This window comes from Phascolarctos cinereus, unplaced genomic scaffold, assembly GCF_003287225.1.
Source record: "Phascolarctos cinereus isolate Bilbo 61053 unplaced genomic scaffold, phaCin_HiC Scaffold_5;HRSCAF=322, whole genome shotgun sequence".
NCBI classification, from domain to species: Eukaryota; Metazoa; Chordata; class Mammalia; order Diprotodontia; family Phascolarctidae; genus Phascolarctos; species Phascolarctos cinereus.
Window position 1 is genome coordinate 120510437 of NW_027555958.1, and position 21966 is coordinate 120532402.

At 37.5% G+C, this 21966-nt stretch overlaps 1 protein-coding gene across 4 annotated transcripts in view; it reads left to right on the plus strand.

Annotated features, from left to right (window-relative positions):
* Window positions 1–18103, plus strand: part of AHI1 (Abelson helper integration site 1) — a 260190-nt gene extending 242087 nt beyond the window's left edge. For all 4 annotated transcript variants that reach the window (XM_078155120.1, XM_020987117.2, XM_020987122.2 and 1 more), the window contains 2 exons: window positions 2376–2446; window positions 17233–18103. In XM_078155120.1, the coding sequence (XP_078011246.1) occupies window positions 2376–2446; window positions 17233–17464 (303 nt within the window). In that variant the 3' untranslated portion in view covers window positions 17465–18103. The remainder of the gene's footprint in view (window positions 1–2375; window positions 2447–17232) is intronic.
* The last annotated feature ends 3863 nt before the right edge of the window (window positions 18104–21966 follow it).

Genomic DNA, 21966 nt, shown 5'->3' on the forward strand with positions numbered 1-21966 from the left:
AGATTATAAACTTCTGGAGGGCAGGGACTGTTTTTGCCTTTCTTTGTATCTCCCTAGTACTTAGCACAGTGAATAGCACAAAATCTGTGATTAATTAAATATCCATTTAGTTACTTGACTAAGCATGAATCAGGAATTTGCATTTTACCTTAAGGGCTATAGGATCTTTTGGGATCCTGCGGGATCCTTTTGGGATCTTATGGGATCTTTTGAAGCAGAGTCCACCAGTCAGCCAGTTAATAGGTATTTTTAAAGCACTGACTATGCGCCAGATACTGTGCTAATCACTGGGAATTCAAAGAAAGATAAAACCAGGCCCTGCCTTCAAGAAGCTTAAGTTTAATGGGGGTGGCAGCACATAAATAACTAGATATAGACAAGATAAATAGAGATAGATAAGATAAGGTAGAGAACGATCTGAGAGGGAAAGACAATAGCGACTGAGGGGACTGAGAGAGCTCCCCTCTAGAAGATAGGATTTGAGCTGAATCTAAGAAACCAAGAGAAGCTAGGAGGCAGAGGTGAGGGGACAGAACCTTCCTGGCATGGAGTTCGGGGAACAACAGCCAGGCCGCTGTTGCTGGATTATAGGGTTCTTGGGGAATAAGAAGAAGAGATAAAGTGTTTTAAATGCCCAATAGAAGACTTTATATTTTATCATGGAGGCACTAGGGAGCTACTGGAGCTCATTGAGCAGGGATGTGATATGGTCAGACCTACACTTTAAGAAAATGATATTGACAACTGAGTGGAGAGTAGATCAGAATAGGCAGAGACAAGGCAGGGAGACCTGGCTGTTACCATAGTACAGGGGAGAGATGATGACTGTGTGAGTGGAGAGGAGGGATTTACAAGGCATATGAAGATAGAAGGGAAGGGGAAGAGAAGAGAACAAGCATTTATTAAGTGCCTGCTCTGTGCCTGGCACTGTGCTAAGTGCTTTATAAATATTAGCAATAGGTTGAATATGTGGGTTAGGAGAGAATGAGGTAATCAGGATGATCCAGAGTTCTGAGTCCTAGTGGTTAGGAGGTTGTCGGTACCCTTGGAAGTAATAAAACAGGAGATTTTGTAGAAAAAGATAAATTCTGTTTTGGACATGTTGAATGGAAATGTCTTTGGAGAGTCCTGACCTTGTTAGACATGTGCTTTAGAAATGTCATTTGAGCAGGTCTGTGAAGAGTAGAATAGAGATTGGAGACCAGAAAGAAAGGTTATGAGGGTTTGAACTAAAGTGGTGACTGTGTGATGGAAGACAAATGTGAAAGCTGTTATTAGGTCAAAATCAGTAAGACTTGGCAACCAATTGGTAACAGAGGAATGGGGAAGAGTAAATATTCAGCTATGACTTTCAGTTACAGACTTGGATGTGAGGAAGAATATTGGCACCCTTAACAAAGCTAGGAAGGTTTTATTAGGAAAAGGGATAGCAAGAGATGGTGATTTACATGTTGAATATGTTGCATGTCAGGTGCCTACAGAACATCCAGTTGGAAATGTCCATTTGGCACTTGATGGTATAGGATAGTAGCCCAAGAGAGAGATTAGGGCAGCATCTACATAGGCATAATAACGGAATCCATGGAAACTGCTGAGATTGTTCTGGGAGGTTGTAGAGTCAGAGGAAAAGAAGGTAGAGACAGAACCTTGGGATGTGGAGACGAAGAAATTTTCTGATCACTTAATTCCTAGGTTAAAGAACAAAATGTAGAAATAATAACATGTTATGAAAGGTATTGAATATATAAATATGATGCATTAAAATTTATAAGAAGTAGCCAAAATACTAGTCAGATCAAATCTATGTAAGTAAAGGAAGAAAGCGAGAAAAGAAGAATAGTTATTCTCGGAATGTAAATTTATTTCTTCCATTTGCTGATACACTATACACAGGCATAGATTTTGCTAAATATTTTTAAATGTTTATCGGAAGAGAAATCTTGGGTAAAATATACTATCTACCACTTTACAAAAAAGAATGATAAATTGAACTGTTTTTAATCAAACAGAATGTTGAGAGATCACTTCAGATCCTACTATAGTAAACATTTAGAAATATTTACCAATTTAATTCAGTTAATACACTATACAGTGTCCCTAGAGTCATTCAAGTAGATTTATGACCCACTCCTTTGGCCACACACCTGAAAATTGATTTTATTTATAAAGAGTGTTTCAAGTTGGAGAACTGTTTCCTTGTTTTTAACCACATAGGAGTGAACATATCATAACTGATAGACATTCTTTTTCAAAAGAGGTATATTCTCTCCTCATTCAGGAAGCTCGTGGGTTTTCAGCATACAAATGTTGGCCTCATTATCTTCCTTCTTTTTACCTTACTGCTAGGTTTTTTTCTTCTTCTTCATCTTTTGCAGATGTCAAAGGCTCTCAGCAAGTCCCAGGATCTTAAATTGTCTGACACACATTTAGAGTCACCTGCAATACAGTAAGTACCAGATCCTCCTAAGCTAGTTCTATATTTGTTCAACAATTGTCTTTTTAAATTATGATTTCTTAGTTTCTGGGGTTTTTTAGTAAGACATTAGAACTATAATTTAAATTTAAGATAATTTATTTATGGACAAATTTAACAATATTTCACCTGAAATAAGTAAATTGTCCTCTGAAGATAGGTGTATTACATCAGGAGTTATGAAATGACCTCATTCCTGTTGCCTTCCTAATATTGAGCCTATCCCCACCCTATGATTCTTTCTTCACATACTCTGCAATGATTCTGCACACATCCCTAATTATTTTTGGTCAGTCTCTTCCCATTCCTGCTGACTTGTTTCTACCAAAACAGTGCTTTCCCCAATTTTCAGTTCTATTGCCCAGATCTGACCAGGTGATCCCAACTTAAAAAACTTTCAGTGGTTCTCTACTGCCTCAGATGAAATACAAATTCTATAGCCTGGCATTGAAAGTACTCTGCCATTGGTTCTAACCTGCCTTTCTAACTTTATCTAATATTACTCCCCTTTAAATGGCTCTACATTCTAGCCAAACTGCACAACTAGCTGTTCCCTAAATTGAACAGACCATCTTCCTCTTCTTTGTATTGGTTCAAACCATCCTCCATGTGTGGAATTCACTTCCCTTCTCATCTCCCCTTTTCAGAATCCTCCTCCTTAAAGGTTTGCTCCTATGTCACCCACTTTGGGAAGCCTTTCCTGATCTCCACAGCTGAAAGTATTCTCTCCTCAAATATAACTAGAGCATTTTGTTTGAATCTCTTTTGTCCCTATTATACCCCATTTTTATCTCTCCCATCCCTCAGTAAAAAAAAAAAAAAACTAGAGGGCTAGGTTTTTAAAAATTCTATCAAATTACCTTACCTGTAGTGGACACTCAATAAATGTTTGTTAAATTGAATGTTATGATAGTACAGTATTATAGAATGGAATAGCATAAAGAATTTGTGTGCCAGTCTTCATTGAGAGAGCTAGTTTCCTCATTGGTAGTTCCCTATATCAGTGAAACCAGACAGAAAATTAGGAGGAGGGGAGGGGAGAGAGGAAGACAGAGAAGGAAGGAGGGAAGGAGCGAGGGAGAGAGGAAGGAACTCTAATACAAAATAATATTTAAAATATCATAATAGGTAAGATATTTTAGGTGATCCTTGGTATCCATCAGTTCACATTGAGTAGTATATGATTATGATGATAATAATATCATGGCAAAGTCCTGCCTTGATGCTTGATGGTGCCATGGAGGTGACCAGAGGCTACAGCTGACTGTGCCCGTGGAGCACAAGCCTCTGGTAGGTCTTACTGATCTTGAACTTTGTCCTCATGGCCAGCCCAGCCAAGTTTTAAGAGGTTCCTCACCAGGTTTGCAATTCAGGAAGCTCATACCTCAATTTTGGGAATATACATATTGATAATATCACTGATCACTTCAAGATTTGTAAAGTACAAGTCCCTCAAGTCTTATTATCCCCATTTTGTGGGGTGTGTGGAGTGTTCAGGAGGACTCTGAGGATTTGCTGAGCACTTTTCTGGGCTTCTCATCCACCTTTAGTATCTGCTGATTCGTCTAACTCTCACCTGTGGCTCCAGGAAGCTGTAGCTCGTGCAGTGGCCACACCCCATTAAACCTTCTTGGCAGAGGGGCTAAACAAGGCTGAGGGCAACCAACACACCTCCAATCCAACTTAGGGGGATGTCCCAAGCATGTGAAGACTTTTCCCAGCAGAGTGAGTGGATGAGAATGATTTATTCCAACAGCCATGAAGGCAGGTGAAGCTGGCATTGTAGAGAGCTCAGAGCTTTGTCAAGCATTGAAGACACTAAGGTCATCTGCTGCATCCTGGGCTATTGCCAGTCATCTTGACTTTTGTTCTGTCACTGGACTTTGATGGCTTAGGAAGAGAAAGTGAGGCTGATGACTTTGTGCAACTCTTCCTCAACTTAAATCCAATTCACCCACAAGTCAAGACATCACCCATGATGTCACTGGTCCTCTTCAAAAATGAAGGACAGACAATTCCCATTTTATAAACAAGGGCCAACCCCTCCACCTATGTTCCTGATTCCATATCCTATCTCCTCCAGGATCTTGGTCCCTGTAACATCCCTTCTCTCTCATTTTCAATCTCTCTTTATCACACTCCCCATACACATACACAGTTCTCCCAATCCAAGCCTTTGCTTCACCCTTCCATGCCCTCAAACTCTCATCCTCTTCAGACATTCACAGCCAAACCCCTAGAACTTGTCACTTCCATTTGTTCACATCTCAACCCACTGCAGTCTGGTTTATGATTCACTGCTGAGTTTAAACTGCTCTCTCCAAGGTTTTCAATAGTTTTGTAACAGGTAAGCCCAATTACCTTTTCTCAGCTATCATTTTACTAGACCTCTGTTTAGTTCTTGACATCATCAACTGTTTCCTTCTCCCTTGGTTTCTGAGATACTACTGCACCTTACTACAGTTCTCCTTCTAGCTCTATGACTATGCCTTCTCCATCTCCTTTGTCAGGTCATCATTCTTCTGTCCATTAAGTGTGTTTGAACCCCAGGGCTCTGCTGGGCCCTGTTCTTTCTCTAAACTCTCTCTTTGGTGATTTTATAATCTGCTCCCCTTCCCAGTCTGCCCTCATGGATTCAGTTGCTAAATAAATTCAGGGGTGAGGAAAGGAACTACACCTGTAAATTCACTGAGATAGTGAGCTCACAAATGAGGAAAGCCCTTCCACCAATGCAGGTCTTGCAAAGTTTCCAAGAGCACCGAGAGGTTAAGTTGCCCAAGGTGACACAGTCAATATGTGGCAGAGGCAGGATTTTACCTAGGTCACCCTGGCTCCCATGCCAGTTATCTGTCCAGTACATCATGCTAACTCTCATATTCGTACGTTCATAGAGCTACAAGATATCCAGCCCAAATCTCTCTCCTTAACTCCAAATCCATATTACCCACTTCTTCCTACAGTGCCACCCAGATATCCAAAACTGAACTTATAGTCCTTAAAAACTTCTCCTTCTTGCAGAGTTAACGATTTCTTTTTAAGAGTCCCACAGCCCTTCTAGTGAATAAAATTCGTAACCTTAAGATCATCCTCCCCTTCAATCTCTATATACAGTCAGTTGCTGTCTATTCGGCCTCCGTAAATGTGTCATACCAGTTTCCTTCTCTCCTCTCATGTAACCTCCTCCTAATCACCTAGGTTCACAATCTTGGCATCATCTCTGACTCTTCCTCCTTTTTCCCATCAAATATACAATCAGTTGCCAGCTCTTTTCCATTCTACCTCTACAAAGTCTCTCATACCTATTCTGTTCTATTTATATAATCTCTAACAAAATTCAGTCACTCATCATCTTTTCCATAGACTATTCCAGTCATTTCCTAATCGGTCTTCCTTCCTCCAGTCTCCCAATCCCAATCACATCCTCCAGATAGCTGTCAAATTGATTGACCTAAAATACAGAGCTGATAAGATGAAGCTCTACTACTCCCATATCATCAGTAGTTTCAAGTTATGTTGAAATAAAATTCAAGATCCTTAGCCTTACTTATGTTTATATATCTGATAACCCCCACTAAGCTCTTTGAAATTAAGGACTATGTGATTTTTGTCTTTGTGTCTCCCTGGTACCTAGCATAGTGTCTTTCATGTAATTAAATTTGTTAAATTTAATTGAATCATGGTGGCCCAGAGAAGTCAAACAACTTGCCTTGGTTTCCAATAAGTTTCAGAGCCAGGATTCAAACCTGGGTCTCATAGTGTCAAATCTAGTCCTCTTTATGCAGCCCTATACACCTATAACAATTCAGTAAAACTACCTTGAACACTTAGGGAATGAGCCAATCTGAGTAGCTTAAGCATCAGAACTTGACCTTAACAGTTTCTAATAGAAAACTTTGCAAAATGTGTTATCTGCTTCCCTGTCTTCTTAAAGAGCTTAAGACTTTTATTCATTACGCAAACCTTAAAAAAAAAAATCCTGTATGATAATAAAGTGATGCCTTTAGGGTCTGTTCATATGTGTATAATCCTGTTCACTCATACATTCAATTGCCCCATATGCTTTTTGAGTTCTCATGTCTGCTTTTCTAATCATTCATTTCTTTTTACATGGAATTAAATGGAAATAAATAATGATATAGTCAAAATAAAATCACAAATTCCCTGCCTTGTTGCATTAAGGGGAAAAATCAAATTCTTTATTCAAAACTTTGCAGAATATTTGTAGCATATTTTCTGTTTAATATAGTTGACTTTTATTTTGAAATACTCATATTAATGTTTTAGAAGACCTCTTTGGGAATTTTCACATGTTTTCCCTGGTATTGTTAGTAAATACATAAATGCAAGATCCTCTTTCTAACTCAAAAATTTTTACAGATTTTCTTCAATTCTTGTATATTCTTCAATTTTATCATTTTCAGATTCTGTTTTGTACTTGACATAAAATACTTTTGCAAAATTGCAAAAGTTTTCTTAGCACAGGCTAGCAAACCACCAGCAAAATAATAATATAAAGTTTCATAGAGTGTTAGAGATCATCTAGTCCCCATTTCTACTGAGTCCTGGAGAGGCCATGACCTAAGCTCAGTGAAATGTTGATGTCATCAGTCTTGAAAAGGCTTTGTACACTGACTCTATGTGAGGACTTTTAAAAGTCCTTAGCTACAGCTGAGTCTTTTATGATGAAAAAGTAGTCTCCAAAATAAGGCAGTTGCAAATATTTCTTCACTTTTGAGAAAAATGGCAATTTAAAAAATCAGCTATGTCTTTCAGCAGGACAGCGGACGATTCTAAGTGCTAAGAAGTTATGAATGAAAGACTACAGGTACTTATGAATGAGATGGGAGGTTACCATTTCAGGGAAAATAGCATCTATAACAACTTTATTTAATCAGTAAGGACATGTCATGACTGGGGAATAGTGAGAGTAGTTTCCATAAGCCACACAAAGACCAAATAATAATCATATGTCATTTATTGAAAAACTGCTCTGTGCTTAGAACTGACTAATAGGATGCAAAAGGAGTATAACAACATGGACTGCATCTCGAACTTGTAACCTACTTTGGGAGAGAAGGCTTCATGTACATGAAATAATTAGCAAACAAAATGATGGGGTTAGACTAGATGACCCCTAGGGTCTGTTCCAGGTTTAAATCTTTTGATATTGATTTCTGGTTGCATATGGGCAAGTCACTGAATCTCTGGGAGATTTCATTCTAACACATTAAAAGATCATAGAAAAAAAAATTAATGGGATCCTTGTGTGGTTGTCGTTTGTCCCACAACCACACAAAGTGATGATGACATGACTTGCAATTGACTTTGATTTGAATGAGGGAGGGCTGTGCAGGGTCACCAGCCTCACTTTCTCTTCCAGAGCCATCTGGGTCCAGCGGCCAGATATCCTTCAGGACGACTGGAGGTGGCCCAGGATGCAGTGGGAGGTCTTGGCCCTTTTAAGCTAAGGTCTTTTCATGTTTTCACTTGGAGTGAGGCAACGCCCATTTCATGAACAGGCCTCTTTAAAAAGTGAGTCAAAGGATGCCCCCTTTAATTAAAAAAAAAAAATCAAACTGGGAAGGGAAGACCCTAGGATTGCTAGCCAAAAAAGAAACAGTTACTATTTACATTCACTGTGAGCCAGGAGGGCCTAAAAAATAACTATTAAGTGGTGATTGGGCAGGGACCTCTTGTTGTCCAATCTGTGAGATCCAGAGTGAACTGGGTTTAAGGCTTGGTCTTTGAGAAAGAAATCTAGTCAGTAAACGCCAAGTTAACTAGTTAGCTCTTGGCCATCAAAGTTTACCCTCCTTTGGGCAGAACACCCCCTGGTAACAGCAGAGAGTTATCAAAGTCCCAGCTGTGCCATCTTCCTACTAATTTTAACAGTTTTCTTTATGAAAAATTAAATATAATGGATATGTATGTGGAATGTGAATAAACTTTGTTTCTCAAAAGACAGTATTATAATTGTTAAGCTCCTTGAGGGCAGGAATTATTATATTTGTCACCCAATATCTTAACATAGTTCATTTTTCAGTCGCGTCCAACTCTTCATGACCCCATTTGAGTTTTCTTGGCAAAGATACTGGAGAGGTTTGCCATTTCCTTCTCCAGCTCATTTGATAGATGAGGAAACTGAGGCAAACAGGATTAAGTGACTTGGGTCACACAGCTAGTAAGTGTCTAAAGCCAGATGAGTCTTCCTGACTTCAGGCCCAGCCCTCTGTCCTCTGTGCCACCTAGCTGCTCCAGTGTCCCATACATAGTAGACACCTAATAAGCATTTGTTGAATTGAGTCATTATCATCCTCAGGTATTAAGTTTAGCACCCTAGGAAGTCTGAGTATTATAAGAAATGTAGAAAATAATCATAGCACTTAGGTAGCATATAGTGCTTTGTTTGCAAAGAGCTTTACATATATATTGTTAATCTGATTATTCCGATGATGCCATGAGTTAAGTGTTATTATTATCCCCATTTTACAAATAGTAAATTCAGCCTGGGAGAGATTAAATGACTTGCCCAGAGTCACAGAAGTAGTCAGTGAGTGAGAATTTGAACTCAGGTTTTCTGACTCCAAGTCTAGTTGTCTGTCTACTATATATATCACTGAACCAATCCTCAAAGAGCATCATCTAAGGAGAAAAAATATACATTTTTAAAATAATGATAACTTCAAAAATAAAAACAAACTCTAAGAAGAAAAAAAGAAAATAGAAAATGTCAAAAATCAGGATAGTATTGTTTCTGACATTTTTTTTTACTATTGTTCCTCCATTGAGATTATAAGTACCTACCTTGCCTCCCTGCTTAGAAATCAAAACCACCCCAAATCCTCAGATAATTTTCCCAGTTGACTAAGTTATTTTCGGGCAAGCATTCTTAACCTTTCTTGTATCACAGAGCACTTTGTCAGAGGGATGAAGCCTATGGACTGCTGCTCAGAATCATGTTGTTAAATGCAAAAAACAAAATGTCGGCTTACAAAGGAAAGTAATTATAGTGAAATACAGGTATCAGACCCTTTTTTAAGTTCACAGACCCCACATTGAAAATTCTTGCTTAAATTGATACTACCACACATGTATCAGATTGGCTAACATGGCAGAAAAGGAGAATGATACATGCTAGAGGACATGTGGAAAAATGGAGATACTAATGCATTATTGGTAGAATTGTGAACTGGTCCAGCCATTCCGGATAACAATTTGGAGCTATGTGCAAATAGCTATAAAGCTGCATACTCTTTGACTCAGCAATACCACTACTACATCTGTACCCCAGAGAGAGCAAAAGAAAGGGGGAAAGGACCTATTTGTACAAAAATATTTATAGCAGCTTTTTTTGTGGTGGTAAGGAATTGGACATTAAGGGGATGCCCATCAATTAGGGAATGGCTGAATAAGATTCACCATATGATTATTATGGAATACTGTTGTGCTTATAAGAAGTGATGGCAGGATAGTTTCAGAAAAACCTGGGAAGTCTTATATGAACTGATGCAATGTAAAGTGAGCAGAACCAGAACATTGTACAAAACAACAGCAATATTGTAATGATAATCAGCTGTGAAAAACTTAGCTACTCTGATCAAGGCAGCAATCTGAGACAAATTTGTAAAAGTATAATTGGGAAATATTTAATAAAATAAATAAAAAATATATTTATTTTTAAAAAAAGAGAGAGAGAACCAGAGGAAAGATTGAAAAAGAATCTGTGTAACAGCTTTTTGTAAGAGAAGTAGAATTAGACTTGGAAGATCTGGGTTCGAATCGTGTTCTGCTCCTTACTGCTTGTGTGACCTTTTAAGCAAGTCATTCTGATTCTCCTTTTCCCCAACTTTAAAATGTGGAGCATGAACTAGGTGATGATGAAAGACCATTTTTATTAAATTCTATGATCTTTTGCCTAAATAACTGTTTGAATGTTCCAAACAGATAAATAATTTACATTTATATAGTTCTTTAAAGTTCATAATGCACTTTTTTCACAAAACATACAGAAGAGCTGAAGTTTCTTAGACCCTTAGGCTTTCTTCATGCCCTGCATTTATGTTTTAAGTTTCAACAACATTCTAAGGTTTACAAAGTACTTTTCTCACAGCAATCTTCTGAGATACATGTTTAATTAAAATTATTAGATTGGCCTAAATGAACACCATTACCTTCATTGTGTAGCTGAGGAAATGCGCTCTTAGCAGTTAAGGTCTTATGTCTACGTAGCTAGGAAACATTCAAGCAGAGCCTCAAACGAAAGTCTTTTGCCAGTGATCTTTCTTGCTATCTTTCTTAAAAGCAGTGACATGAATTTGGAGACGTTGCTGTTGGCCCAGCTGCTGAAGGCAGAGTAAATGCACCTTCAAAACCCAAGCCAGTGGCCACACACTGGATGTGAATGGGCTCACTTGTGTAACCACTTTGGTCATTGGCTGCCATCTAGATCAGTACAACAATAAGAGCTGTTCTCACTTAGAAGTGAAGGCATTGCCTTAAGTTGGTGATTTTTTCTTGTTTGGTTGATTGACTGTCCATATTAGTAGCTTTTATAAGCACTTAATTTCATGCTGTTTTCCACCTTAATTTCATCAATAATTCCCTTTGTTTATTTTTGGGATACTGAGCTCTTTTTTTTATTGCAGAGCTTTGCATGTTTCCTAGTTTTACTGAAATGCCTTAGTTTTTATAATATCAAGAAAATACTAAGCTTGTCCATAGACATGCGTAGATCCTGGTCAAGATAACTTGACATTACCATTGACCCTTCCACTGACAGAAAATACTACTCCTTCTAATTCAATTAGATACAACCCAATTCAATCCAATAAGCATTTAATGAGGACCCAGGACTGTAAGACTGTGTTTTCCTGAGAGGAAGGGGAAGGGCTGATAGAAATGTACGTTCCAGGATGTGCCAGCAACAGAGGCCCACAATCTATAGGTGTCTCTATGAGCTTGTCCTAACAAAGGCTTTTTTTCCTGACTGAGGCATAGAATGCAACCTTTCTGTCCCTCCTTTATGCATTTCCTCTTATTAAGCTGTCTGCCCTTTTTTTGTCTCTGTGTACCATTCCCCATGTATTATCCTGTCTGCCACCCTTGCCAACCTTTTACTGAAGCCCCTGTAAATATTTTATAATCTCTATTAAAAACCAATAGTGGTCATTACCTTCTTTGTCTTCAGCTTTCTTAATACACACATATATATATATATATAGATAGATAGATAGATAGATAGATAGATAGATATGTACATATAAACAATGTAGATAATTAGCAATTCCTTTTATGTAGCCATTCCCTCTTTATCTCATATTTCATCAAGATCATGAGGTTACTCATTCTCCATAGAGTATTTGTGAACTCATCAGTCATCAGTCTTGGGTCTACTTTTCCACTAAGCTGCTTCCTTTTTCTTACTTCTCAAGCTATAAACTTCTTTCCAACTCCTTAATTCTCATGACGAAATAGAAAAGGTTCCACAATTTTTCTTCATTCTGGCTTTTTTTTCTTATTTTCACAAGTTAATTTTCCTTTTTTTTGTTATGTTTTCACTCTTTTAGCTTTCACTTCTGATCTTTCCCCTCTTTGGACATTTTGCCATAATTAATCCAACTGTATTGGTATCATATGTCAGCACTATGTACTCACCTCACACCATGAGGGATATAGATAAAAATATAAGATGTGTTTCTACCCTCCTGGAGATTAGAGTCCAGTTGGAAGTCAGAGAACAATAGAAGTATATAATCCAGTACTAAATAGTATGATGTAGATTATAAATACAGTAGGTGTTCAGAGGAGGAAGATCCTTGGGCATCTGAGTAATAGGGGAAGGTTTCAAAGAAATAAACTTTATCTCTTTACATGTTGTAGAGCAAGTGGTGCAGTGGGTAAAACACTGGACCTAGAGTCAGGAAGACCTGAGTTCAAATCCAGCCTCAGACAACTTACTAGCTTTATGACCCTAGGCAAGTTGCTTAACCCTGTTTGCCTCAGTTTCCTCATCTGTAAATTGAGCTGGAGAAGGAAATGGCAGACCACTTAAGTGTGTTTGCCAAGAAAACCCCAAATTGGGTCATGTAGAGTCGGACACAATCGAAATGATTCAACAACAACACCAGGCAGGGGGAACCAGGGAAGAGAGGAATCCATAGCTGACTAAAAGAGCAGAATGCAAAAGCAAAGAGAAGGGTGGTCGGGTGGATGAATCAATGACCAATAGAGTAGAAAAATATGGCTCTATAGTGACATACCTGATAATTTCATAGCCCGTGGGAAGATCATTAACAAATTCTCTGTAATTTTCTGTGTTTGTAGTTTCCCAGAAAGTTTTTTGTCTTTGCTTAAAATACTTTTCATGCAGTGCTTTTCATTTCATTCAGTTCATCAAAATGTCCATCTTCCATCACTTCCTTTATCTGAGGATCCACAGAAATCCCCTCTTTGACTTTAACCTCACTAATTCTTAGAAATCAATTTTTCAGATGAAGAAAAATCTGTGGTTTCATTCCATTCCCTTGACCTCTTCTAGGTCTGAAACTTCCTTTGAAAAATTTTTGTTCATATCCTTTGATTATTTATCTACTTGGAATCTTTATTTTTTGTATCTTATTTCACCTGTCTCATCTCACCTATTAATATTCTCCATTTTGCTTCTCAGTTGATTTTTATAGTTTCCTTTAATATGTCTTGAATTTTTACTTCTCTGTGTCTTTTTCATGCTGTTTTCCTATGTCTGCCACTACTATCAAACAAGCTAGAGGGAAAAACACCCTCATATTACCCATCTGACCATCCTTTTAATATCTCCTTTGACACCAAGTTCGTTCAGATACTCCTCTACACAATGTTTTCCCAAGACGGTTTATGGTTTTTTATCAATGAGTGGTCTGAAAGACTTGTATTTCAAGTCAATATTTCCCTCTATTCAGGTTTTTATAGGCAGACTCAAAAAAATTGGTATAATATGCCCCTTTCTCATTTCTTTCTGACCTAACACATGTTCCTAAGATATGAATGAAACCTACCTCTCTACGATTTTCTTCCTTGTATGTGTTTCTAAGGCCCAGCCCCTTAGTTTTCCTTTTCCTTTTCTTGTGGGGAACATGGGGGACGGAGAATATATGTCAATGAGTCTAATTTTTTTCCAACACTATATTTCATATCCATTGTCATGTCACTCCACCTAGTTCTCTCTGTAATTTATGGGTATTGAATAAAACCCACCCTTGTGTGACTCTGTGCCCCAGTTAGCCAATAGGAGTTAGAGAGTCTTAGCACACTAAAAATTCCTCTTCAGTTTATAAGATCCCATCCCATGATTTACTTCCTCTATCAAAGGTCCCTGGCCTCATCTCTCCTCTTATGGAACCTGTGACTGTTAGGATTAAATATGCCTGTGTTTCAGCTATGCATTTCCTATATTGATGAATGAAAGCAATGAGGTTTGCAAGGGCTTGCTGTGGCTCACTTTACCCTCTCTTTTTAGTTCTTCTCCTTTTGATTCCTTAGAAGATTGTGGTCTCTCTTATGCTCCCTCATCTCTGGGTTCCTTCCTCTTCTAGGTCTGAATCATTTCCCGTAAAGTTCTTATCTTTACTGCTCTCTTTAGGATTTTGATTACTCCTTAGGTTTCCTCTACTAGAATTGTCCTTTTGTCCTCTCCCTCTATTTCCTCCCTGTCACAATGTAATTCTCCCCCTGGTTAGTTTATTTGTCCTGTATCTTTGGCTGATGCAGGATCCGTCTCACTCATTTCTAGCAGCTTTCTCGCCTTCCTTTTTGTTTTTCTTCTCCTTTTTCAGCCTACCACTACCTTAAACTAGTCCTTGTCTTGTTTTGCTTTCTTCCTCCAAGACCCTTCTTGCATTCACTTTCCTTTAAAAATATTGGTAGATTTCTATTTAGAATAGTGGAACGTGAGAGTTGGAAGGGACCTTACCATCTAGTCCACCCTTCCCTGCCCAACCCCACCACCACCACCAGAGTGAAGTAGCATGGCAAACACAGAATGAGCTTCTATAGGCACTAATATGCCTGGCTGAACTGAAGCCAGAATATCTGCCTCAATCTCTGCTGCCTCCTTCCCTCTTTCTTACTTGAAGTATCCTCATACTTTGGGCTGCTTTTACACAATAATAATAGTTGGCATTTAGGTAAAGTTATTAGGGTTTGCAAAATACTTTATATATGTATCTCATTTGAGCCCCACAATTCTTATCTTATAATCCCTATTAAATAGTAGTTGTGGTCACTGATTTCTAACATTCTTTGACTTCAGCTTTTTTAATATGCCTATATATTATTCGCCATTTCTTTTTATTTAAGCATTCCCCCTTTATCTCATATTTCATCAAGATCATGAGGTTACTGAGTTTAAATGAAGTAGCTACTACAGGTGTTATTATACAGATGAGAAAGCCAAGAAGTAGGTTTGCAAGCGCCTGAGATCACAGATCTAGAACCATCTAGTCCAACTCCCTCATTTTACAAATGAGGAAACTGAGACCCAGGGAGGTTAAATGACTTGCCCATGGTCATAAAACTATCAAGTATGATCAGAGGAAGGATTTGAACTCCAAATGCAGAATTCTGTGGACTCTGTTTATTTTGTCTGTATATTTCCCTGCTTCCCTAAACTGATCTTCATGCTTACCTATTTATTTTGTCTTGTCTTAGATATAAATCACCTTCCTAAGAGTTACACATTAACTTTTTGCCATGAACTAATGGAAAATATGTTTAAGCCCCTTACAACACTTCCTGAATGCCACTTCCCCTACTTTTCCATAGCTCTAACATTTCACTGGGCACATGCCAATCAGAAACACTTTCATGAGCCATCCTTAAAATGTCACTTGAAGTATTACTGATGGCCCTTTATACCAATTCTAACCCATGCGTGTCCAAAGTAGAAGGCACCTTGTAAGTGGTTATTCCCTAGTTGCCATGTTGCAATTTCATTGACATGTCTATTTCCCTGTTTTCATTACATCCCAAAGCTGTCCATTACTTTCTCTAGAAATGTCAACATAGTCAAGTATCAGGTCCACCGTCTCACTCTACCTCAGGCCTGCATAACATATATGGCCTGTGGGCTACTTGCGGCCTGCCAAAGGATTTTGGGCAGCCCAGGAAAAACGTAGGATTGAAACTGCACACTCTTCTGTTTTGTCACATGACCCATGGCAACCAACCATCATCAGTCTATCTCTGATCTCACCTTTCTGCTGCCCAAAGTTTAGCCTGGCTTAATTTTGGCTTCTACCTGCTGCCAGGTTGTGCATGTCTACTGTATCTGCTGCCACCACTCTTTTGTTTTCTTGTTGTTTAGTCATTTTCAGTCATGTCCAACTCTTTGTGACCCCATTGGGTCACAATTGGCAAAGATACTGGAGTGGTTTGTCATTTCCTTCTCTAGCTCATTTTACAGAAGAAACTGAGGCAAACAGGGTTAAGTGACTTGCCCGGGATCACATAGCTAGTAAGTGTCTGAGGCTGAATATGAATTCAGGTCTTCTTGACCCCAGGTCCAGGGCTCTATCCACTGTGCCACCTAGCTGCCCAACATGGTGCAAATTTTATCAGCCTTTTCTTGCTTGAAAGAATAAAAAGCAAGTTTTTCCAACCATACCCTTATTCCACTTTTTGACAGTGTTTCAGAATCGAATTCTACATTTAATTCTTTGAAACTCAGATGGCCCTTTAATAGGATAATATTCAGGACTTTCATAAGGTTTGCAAGGTACCTTGCATGTAGATGCTGTTTATTAGCCTCCATTTTACAAATGGTAAAACCAAAAATGAGAGGAATTAAGTGACTTGAGGTAGCTTCTGAGGCAGGATTTGAACCTTGGTCTTGCTGAATTCAAGTCCAACAACATATAACTCAGCTTCACTCCTTCTTTGGTTATTGCAAATAACGCTCTCCAGGGAAGCAGTGTCTAGCTCCCGTTCCATATGGAATCCTTGATTTTCTGGTCTAACTGATTCATTTTATGATCTGAGTTATGCCTAAATGCCCCAGAATTTCAACCATCACAGCAGCTGTCAGCAAAAAAATCAATCAAAAAAATTTGGTTTTGCCTTGACATTCATTTTTGTCAAACCAGTTGTACAAGTATACGTAGTCAACGACTGGGAAATTCTTGCCCAAGAGAAGGCCTTAAAAGAAAGGATTCAAGGAATATAAAGTGGTTTATATGCTTTCCATAAGCAAATCTGAAATACCACATTTGGTGCAAGGTACTGCCTTGACTATTTCTTCATCACCACCCCCCACCCCACCTCCAGGAGATGAAGCACTAGGTAAGTTGAGAATGGATGCCTTGGATTCTTAGAAGAGGTCCAAGGCACCTGCCCCCTATAGTGCCTGTGTTTGAGGAACACTGGTCTTTATTGCATTTATTTCTTTGTCATTGCAGGAGCTGAACCAAAACTGCTGCTTGTTCTTTTAAAAACTAATTTAATATAGCCAACATTAATTAGGCATCTACTATGCACAGGGTATATTGTAATCAATACAAAACGAATAAACCAGCACTGTGAAAGGATATTAGAAAATCACTCTAGCAGATTCCATTGACAGGTTTCGTCCTATTTGCCCGACATCTGTGGGTCCCATCGTGAATGGTTTCCAATTCTCTTACCAGCCCATCCAGCTGTTACCTGAGGAAACAAAGCCCCGGCTTTATGATAGTTAGGAGGACAAGCTCCAAGGATTTATTAATTTTGCTCCTTTTTCTCTCTAATAGAGAAGTAAGAAAGAAGAAAAGGCTTCAGAAGAATGAGATGACAGGATCCAAACTAAATGAAATGGCTCTTCGTCCTTCAGAAATTCCAGATGTGAATGTTCAGGTAGAAGGGGAATCCAGACTTGTTCTTAGAGCAGAAGCACAGAAGAGCCCCAAAAGAGCTCTGACCCCTTCAAAGATGGCCAAGGAAATGAATGGGGCCTTGGAGTCTGGCAGTTTGAAGCCTGTATAATAATGTCAGTCCCACTCTTGGTGCTTGTTAATGATTGCATCAGGATTGCTCCTGTTGGCGAGTCAATAAAGAATAATATCACTGCTGTTCACCAGACACAAAGGAAAAAAAACACAATTTATATTGATGGGGTAAATGTTGTTTAACAATTCTATAAAAAACAAAAAAACAAAAAACCCCAATTCTATAGATTTGCACATGGGTAATATGCCAATTTATAAGATTCACTAAGAACTCTGATGATTCCACTTTTCAATTTAACTTTTTTTTTTATAAATCCATAACATTATAGAATGGTGTATTTGGAATTCCTAAGGAATTATCACATCTTAAAGCAAGAAAACTATTTAAAGGAATTGTGCACTTTTGAGTATTACCTTTTTATATTTGTTTTAAATGAACTTTGTAAACACAGACTGAAAAATAACATTCATTTGTTTTGGCTGACCTTGCAGTAATGTTCTAGACTCATTCAGTTGTTGAAAATATTTCATATTCAAGTGTATGAAGGCTATGTAGACATATGTTGAGTGATATTAATTTTAATCTCAATATTTGTTTTAATTATTTTATTGCATTATTACTTATAAGAATAATGATTTCAGTAATATATTATTAAATGTTTTATTTTGATATTAATTAGTTAATTATTTTTCTCTTGATATTTTTTTTCCCAGCAGACTCTTTTTTTCTTGAGAAAATTAGTCTGCCAGGAAAATTTTTAACCCCAGTTCTCCCTCAAAAAGTACAAAAATAAATATAAAATTAGAAGAACTTATTTGGTAGACCAGACAATTGATTCCATGAAACAAAGAAGTGAGAAAAACAGTTCTGGGCATTGAGGTGTAAAATTTGCCCAGACGTAAACCACTACATACAACATAATCTAATAAACACATTCAGCTCTCATCCCTGCACATGTTTGGAAGGCGTGAAAGTGGGTAAACATGTGTCTGCTTTGCAGAACTCTTTAAAAACAAAGCCATTTTTCTTTAGAGCTGAGTGGTTCTGAGTGCTCCCAAGTTGTCAGATCCAAAGCCTGTTCTGATTTGTGTAAAGATCGTGTTATTCTCATTGTTACATATGCACATTTCAAGAAGAACTAGATCCATCCAGGCCCAAAGGCCTCTGAAGTTAAGGCCCTCTTACATATTTTTATCCTATAAACACACTAGATGTTTTAAAAAATTTTACATCCTGCAATTTCAAGGCAGTTCATAATAGAAGGCTGTCTATTGTGGCTTTTCTAATTTTTTTTAAGTTAATATCAACTCTTGACTATTTAACAAGTTTAAAAATGACACAAGTGACATCAGCCTCTCCACTAAGGGAGCCCTGAGCGTGTGCCAAGCTCTCAGGACTTTATGTACTGTATTCCTGCTGAAAAGTACTGTAAAATGGCATTTTGTATTATGGCTACTGAAGACAAATAACACTTGAGTTAAATGCCATGGAGAGTTGGTCCTAATCAAAGGCACAGCTCCCCTTTTCATGCTAGCAGACACAGGCTCCAATTATGTTCAAGGCTCTGAAGCTGAATTAAACAGCTTTGCCACACTTTCCAGAAAAGAGAAGAGCAGTAACTAGGCCTTCTGAGGCACAAATCCAAATGATAATTAAGGGGAGAAATAAGATAAGAGAGTGCGTTTGAAGTGCAATAAATACGGCACCAGAGATATTCTTAGCAACAAACATTTTATATTTGTTTCATCTTTATTCTAAAAATGTTGACTTCTATAATATCTTTCATTGGTTTGTTTATTCTCTGTCTGCTTAGAAGGTAGGCTTTGGCACCATTCTATCCTGTCTCCTCCAGACTGTGGCTCCTCAGTCACTTCATCCACAATTGTTAAGCCTTCTGCTAAAGAACAGGATTTGTTCAGTGTTGTTTTCCAGGGAGGCAGCCAATATCGCTGATTTTAGAGTCTCAGGACTTGACTCTGCTACTCCTACTTGTCTGACCCTCACTGTACCTCTATTTTCTTATCTGTAAAATGAGGTTGGACTAAACTTCCTCCTAACTCTTGTTCCATGATCCTATGAAGTTGTATTTAATAGGTTTTTTTTTCTGAGATTCTTGTTAGACTAAAGAATAAAATCAAATATTTTTAACAGATTAAAAATATGGAATATTTATTCCATAAGATTAAAGATTTTTATTCAGAGGACTTATACATTGAGATCTCACAATGTGAAATCCATTTTTTTAAGTAATACTAATATGATAGACTTTGGAAATCTTGTACATTTACCCTTTCCATCATTATGGTCATTATTGGCCATTGCCATCATCTTCCATAATTATTTAGTTAATAATTAGGTCAAGATCTTCTATTCTATTATTCAATAATCTTAGAAAAAAATTAAATGCAAATACCCTGCCCTCCTAGGAAGTCCGTCTGGAGTACTGATTATATTGTGCAAACAAACTTTGTCATTATATGGCATCATTTGAAATTTAAGGAATATTGAGCTATTAATGAGTACTCAAAAATTAATTGAAAGGATTGAGAAAGAAGGAAATTAAGGAATCCTCTAACAGGATTCTGTGGCCTACAACAGCATGTGTACACACATGATTTATCATAAATGTTTACTTTGATAAGGTGTTTTTTTAATTCATGGGAAAAATTTTAAACTCTTAATTTGGGGAGCCACATCTTTGCTGATGATAACAGCCTAATTGGATCTTAATGAAATGAAAACTTCCCTCCAGATCTAAAACTTGGCTGTTTGATCTTCTTAAATGTTTATGCATATTCCTGGTATAATAAAAATTCTTAGTGAATACATTTCTTGGTGAAAAGATAACTCTAAAGCATATTTCCCCTTTTTTTTTCACCTTTTCAATGCATACTTTTTCCTTTCTGAAAAACACATTAATAGCTACCCAGCTTCCAAGTTAACACACCAAAAAGAGTAGGCACTGCTCCTGAGCAGCCTTGAAGATCATAGACGTTTTCTTTTTGTTGTTGATGATGCTAATGGAAACAGTGACAACCAAAGTAACATTTCAAGTGACATAGTGATGCATGCCTTTGACAGCATTAAGGGAGTAGAAATATATATATGTGTGTATATAAATAAATATATATATATATACATATATATACACACACGTATGTATATATACACATCTATACACACACATCTATATACATATATGTGTATATATATACATATGTGTGTATGTGTGTGTATGTAAAGGAAAGACTATTTAGGGCACCTTGACCTTTAAGCAGCAAATATTTCAATAAAATGTAGTATCTGTTTGTGGAAGAAGGCTGGAAATAGTTGTAAATTTCCTACGTGACTATTTTTGATATATCTTCGGCCCCTTCCTTTATTTCTTCTGACTATATTAACTTCAGAGAATGTTATTATCCTTGTTTGAGATTCTGTGGAGTTGTGGAAAAATACCTTAACTAGAAGGAAGAGCAGCCCGTCTTTTTCATTTTTCTATAATTATCCCATATCTTTTGCCCCTCTCGTTACTTTAAAGTACATCTAGGACATTTGTAGCAATGTTTGGTTCAAGACGCAAAAGCAGACTAATCATAGTCAAATAAAGGATAATGGAAACACAAGGGAAAATGACGATCAGAAGCCTCTGTTGGCTAGTGAACTAACTCCACCGATAGACCCAATTGTCTCCTGGAGAATTGCATGTCAGGATCATTTAGGGTTCACAAAGGGCCGCCACTGCAAGAGCAGACAGCCCTGAGAAATAGCCAGCAAGAGAGGCATTCTTCAGAGACCATGGATGCAAACTTGATAATGAGGCACTTCATTCATCACATCTTTCTGCTCTAATTACTCAGGTGAATAGGAAATACTTCATGTAAGGGGAGAAATGGGCCAAAGCAAAAACACTTGTTTTGTAAACACAAAGAATACTTTTATTCTAATGATTCTCTTCTGGTCTATTGCAAACATATATGTCATAAACTGCATTTTCAAAAGTTCCTTCTCTTAATTTATGCTAAAAAGCCCTTGATACATTGAGGCTTTAAATACAGTGGATAGATTTTTTTTCATTATCTTAAAACAGTTGGAGAATATAATTTTGCTTCATAATTTCATAGCTTTCATTCCCAGCTTTGAGCTTCAACTAAGATGAAAATTTTTCACTCTTTGTATAATACATGTTATCTATCAGTTATATAGCACCAATATAGTTATGTGTATAATTAGCTTTCTGCTAGCATCAAACCGATTTTTGTTTTTGTTTTTGCTGGCCCAATTATTTGTTTCTAGCATAATTAAAGTATGGTGTAGTAAGATAGTTTTGAATTTTGGAATGAAAGAATTCAGTTTAAACTCTTACTCTGATACTAGTTATGTGACCTTGGGCAAGTCACTTAACCTCATTGGGCTTCAGTTACATCCTCCATAAAATAAGGCAGTTGAATTAGAGGATCTTAGGGTCCATTTGAACTGTAAACTCAAGATCTTCTGGCTATGGTATTGAAATAGTATTTTTCCGACCTCAGCAGTCTTTT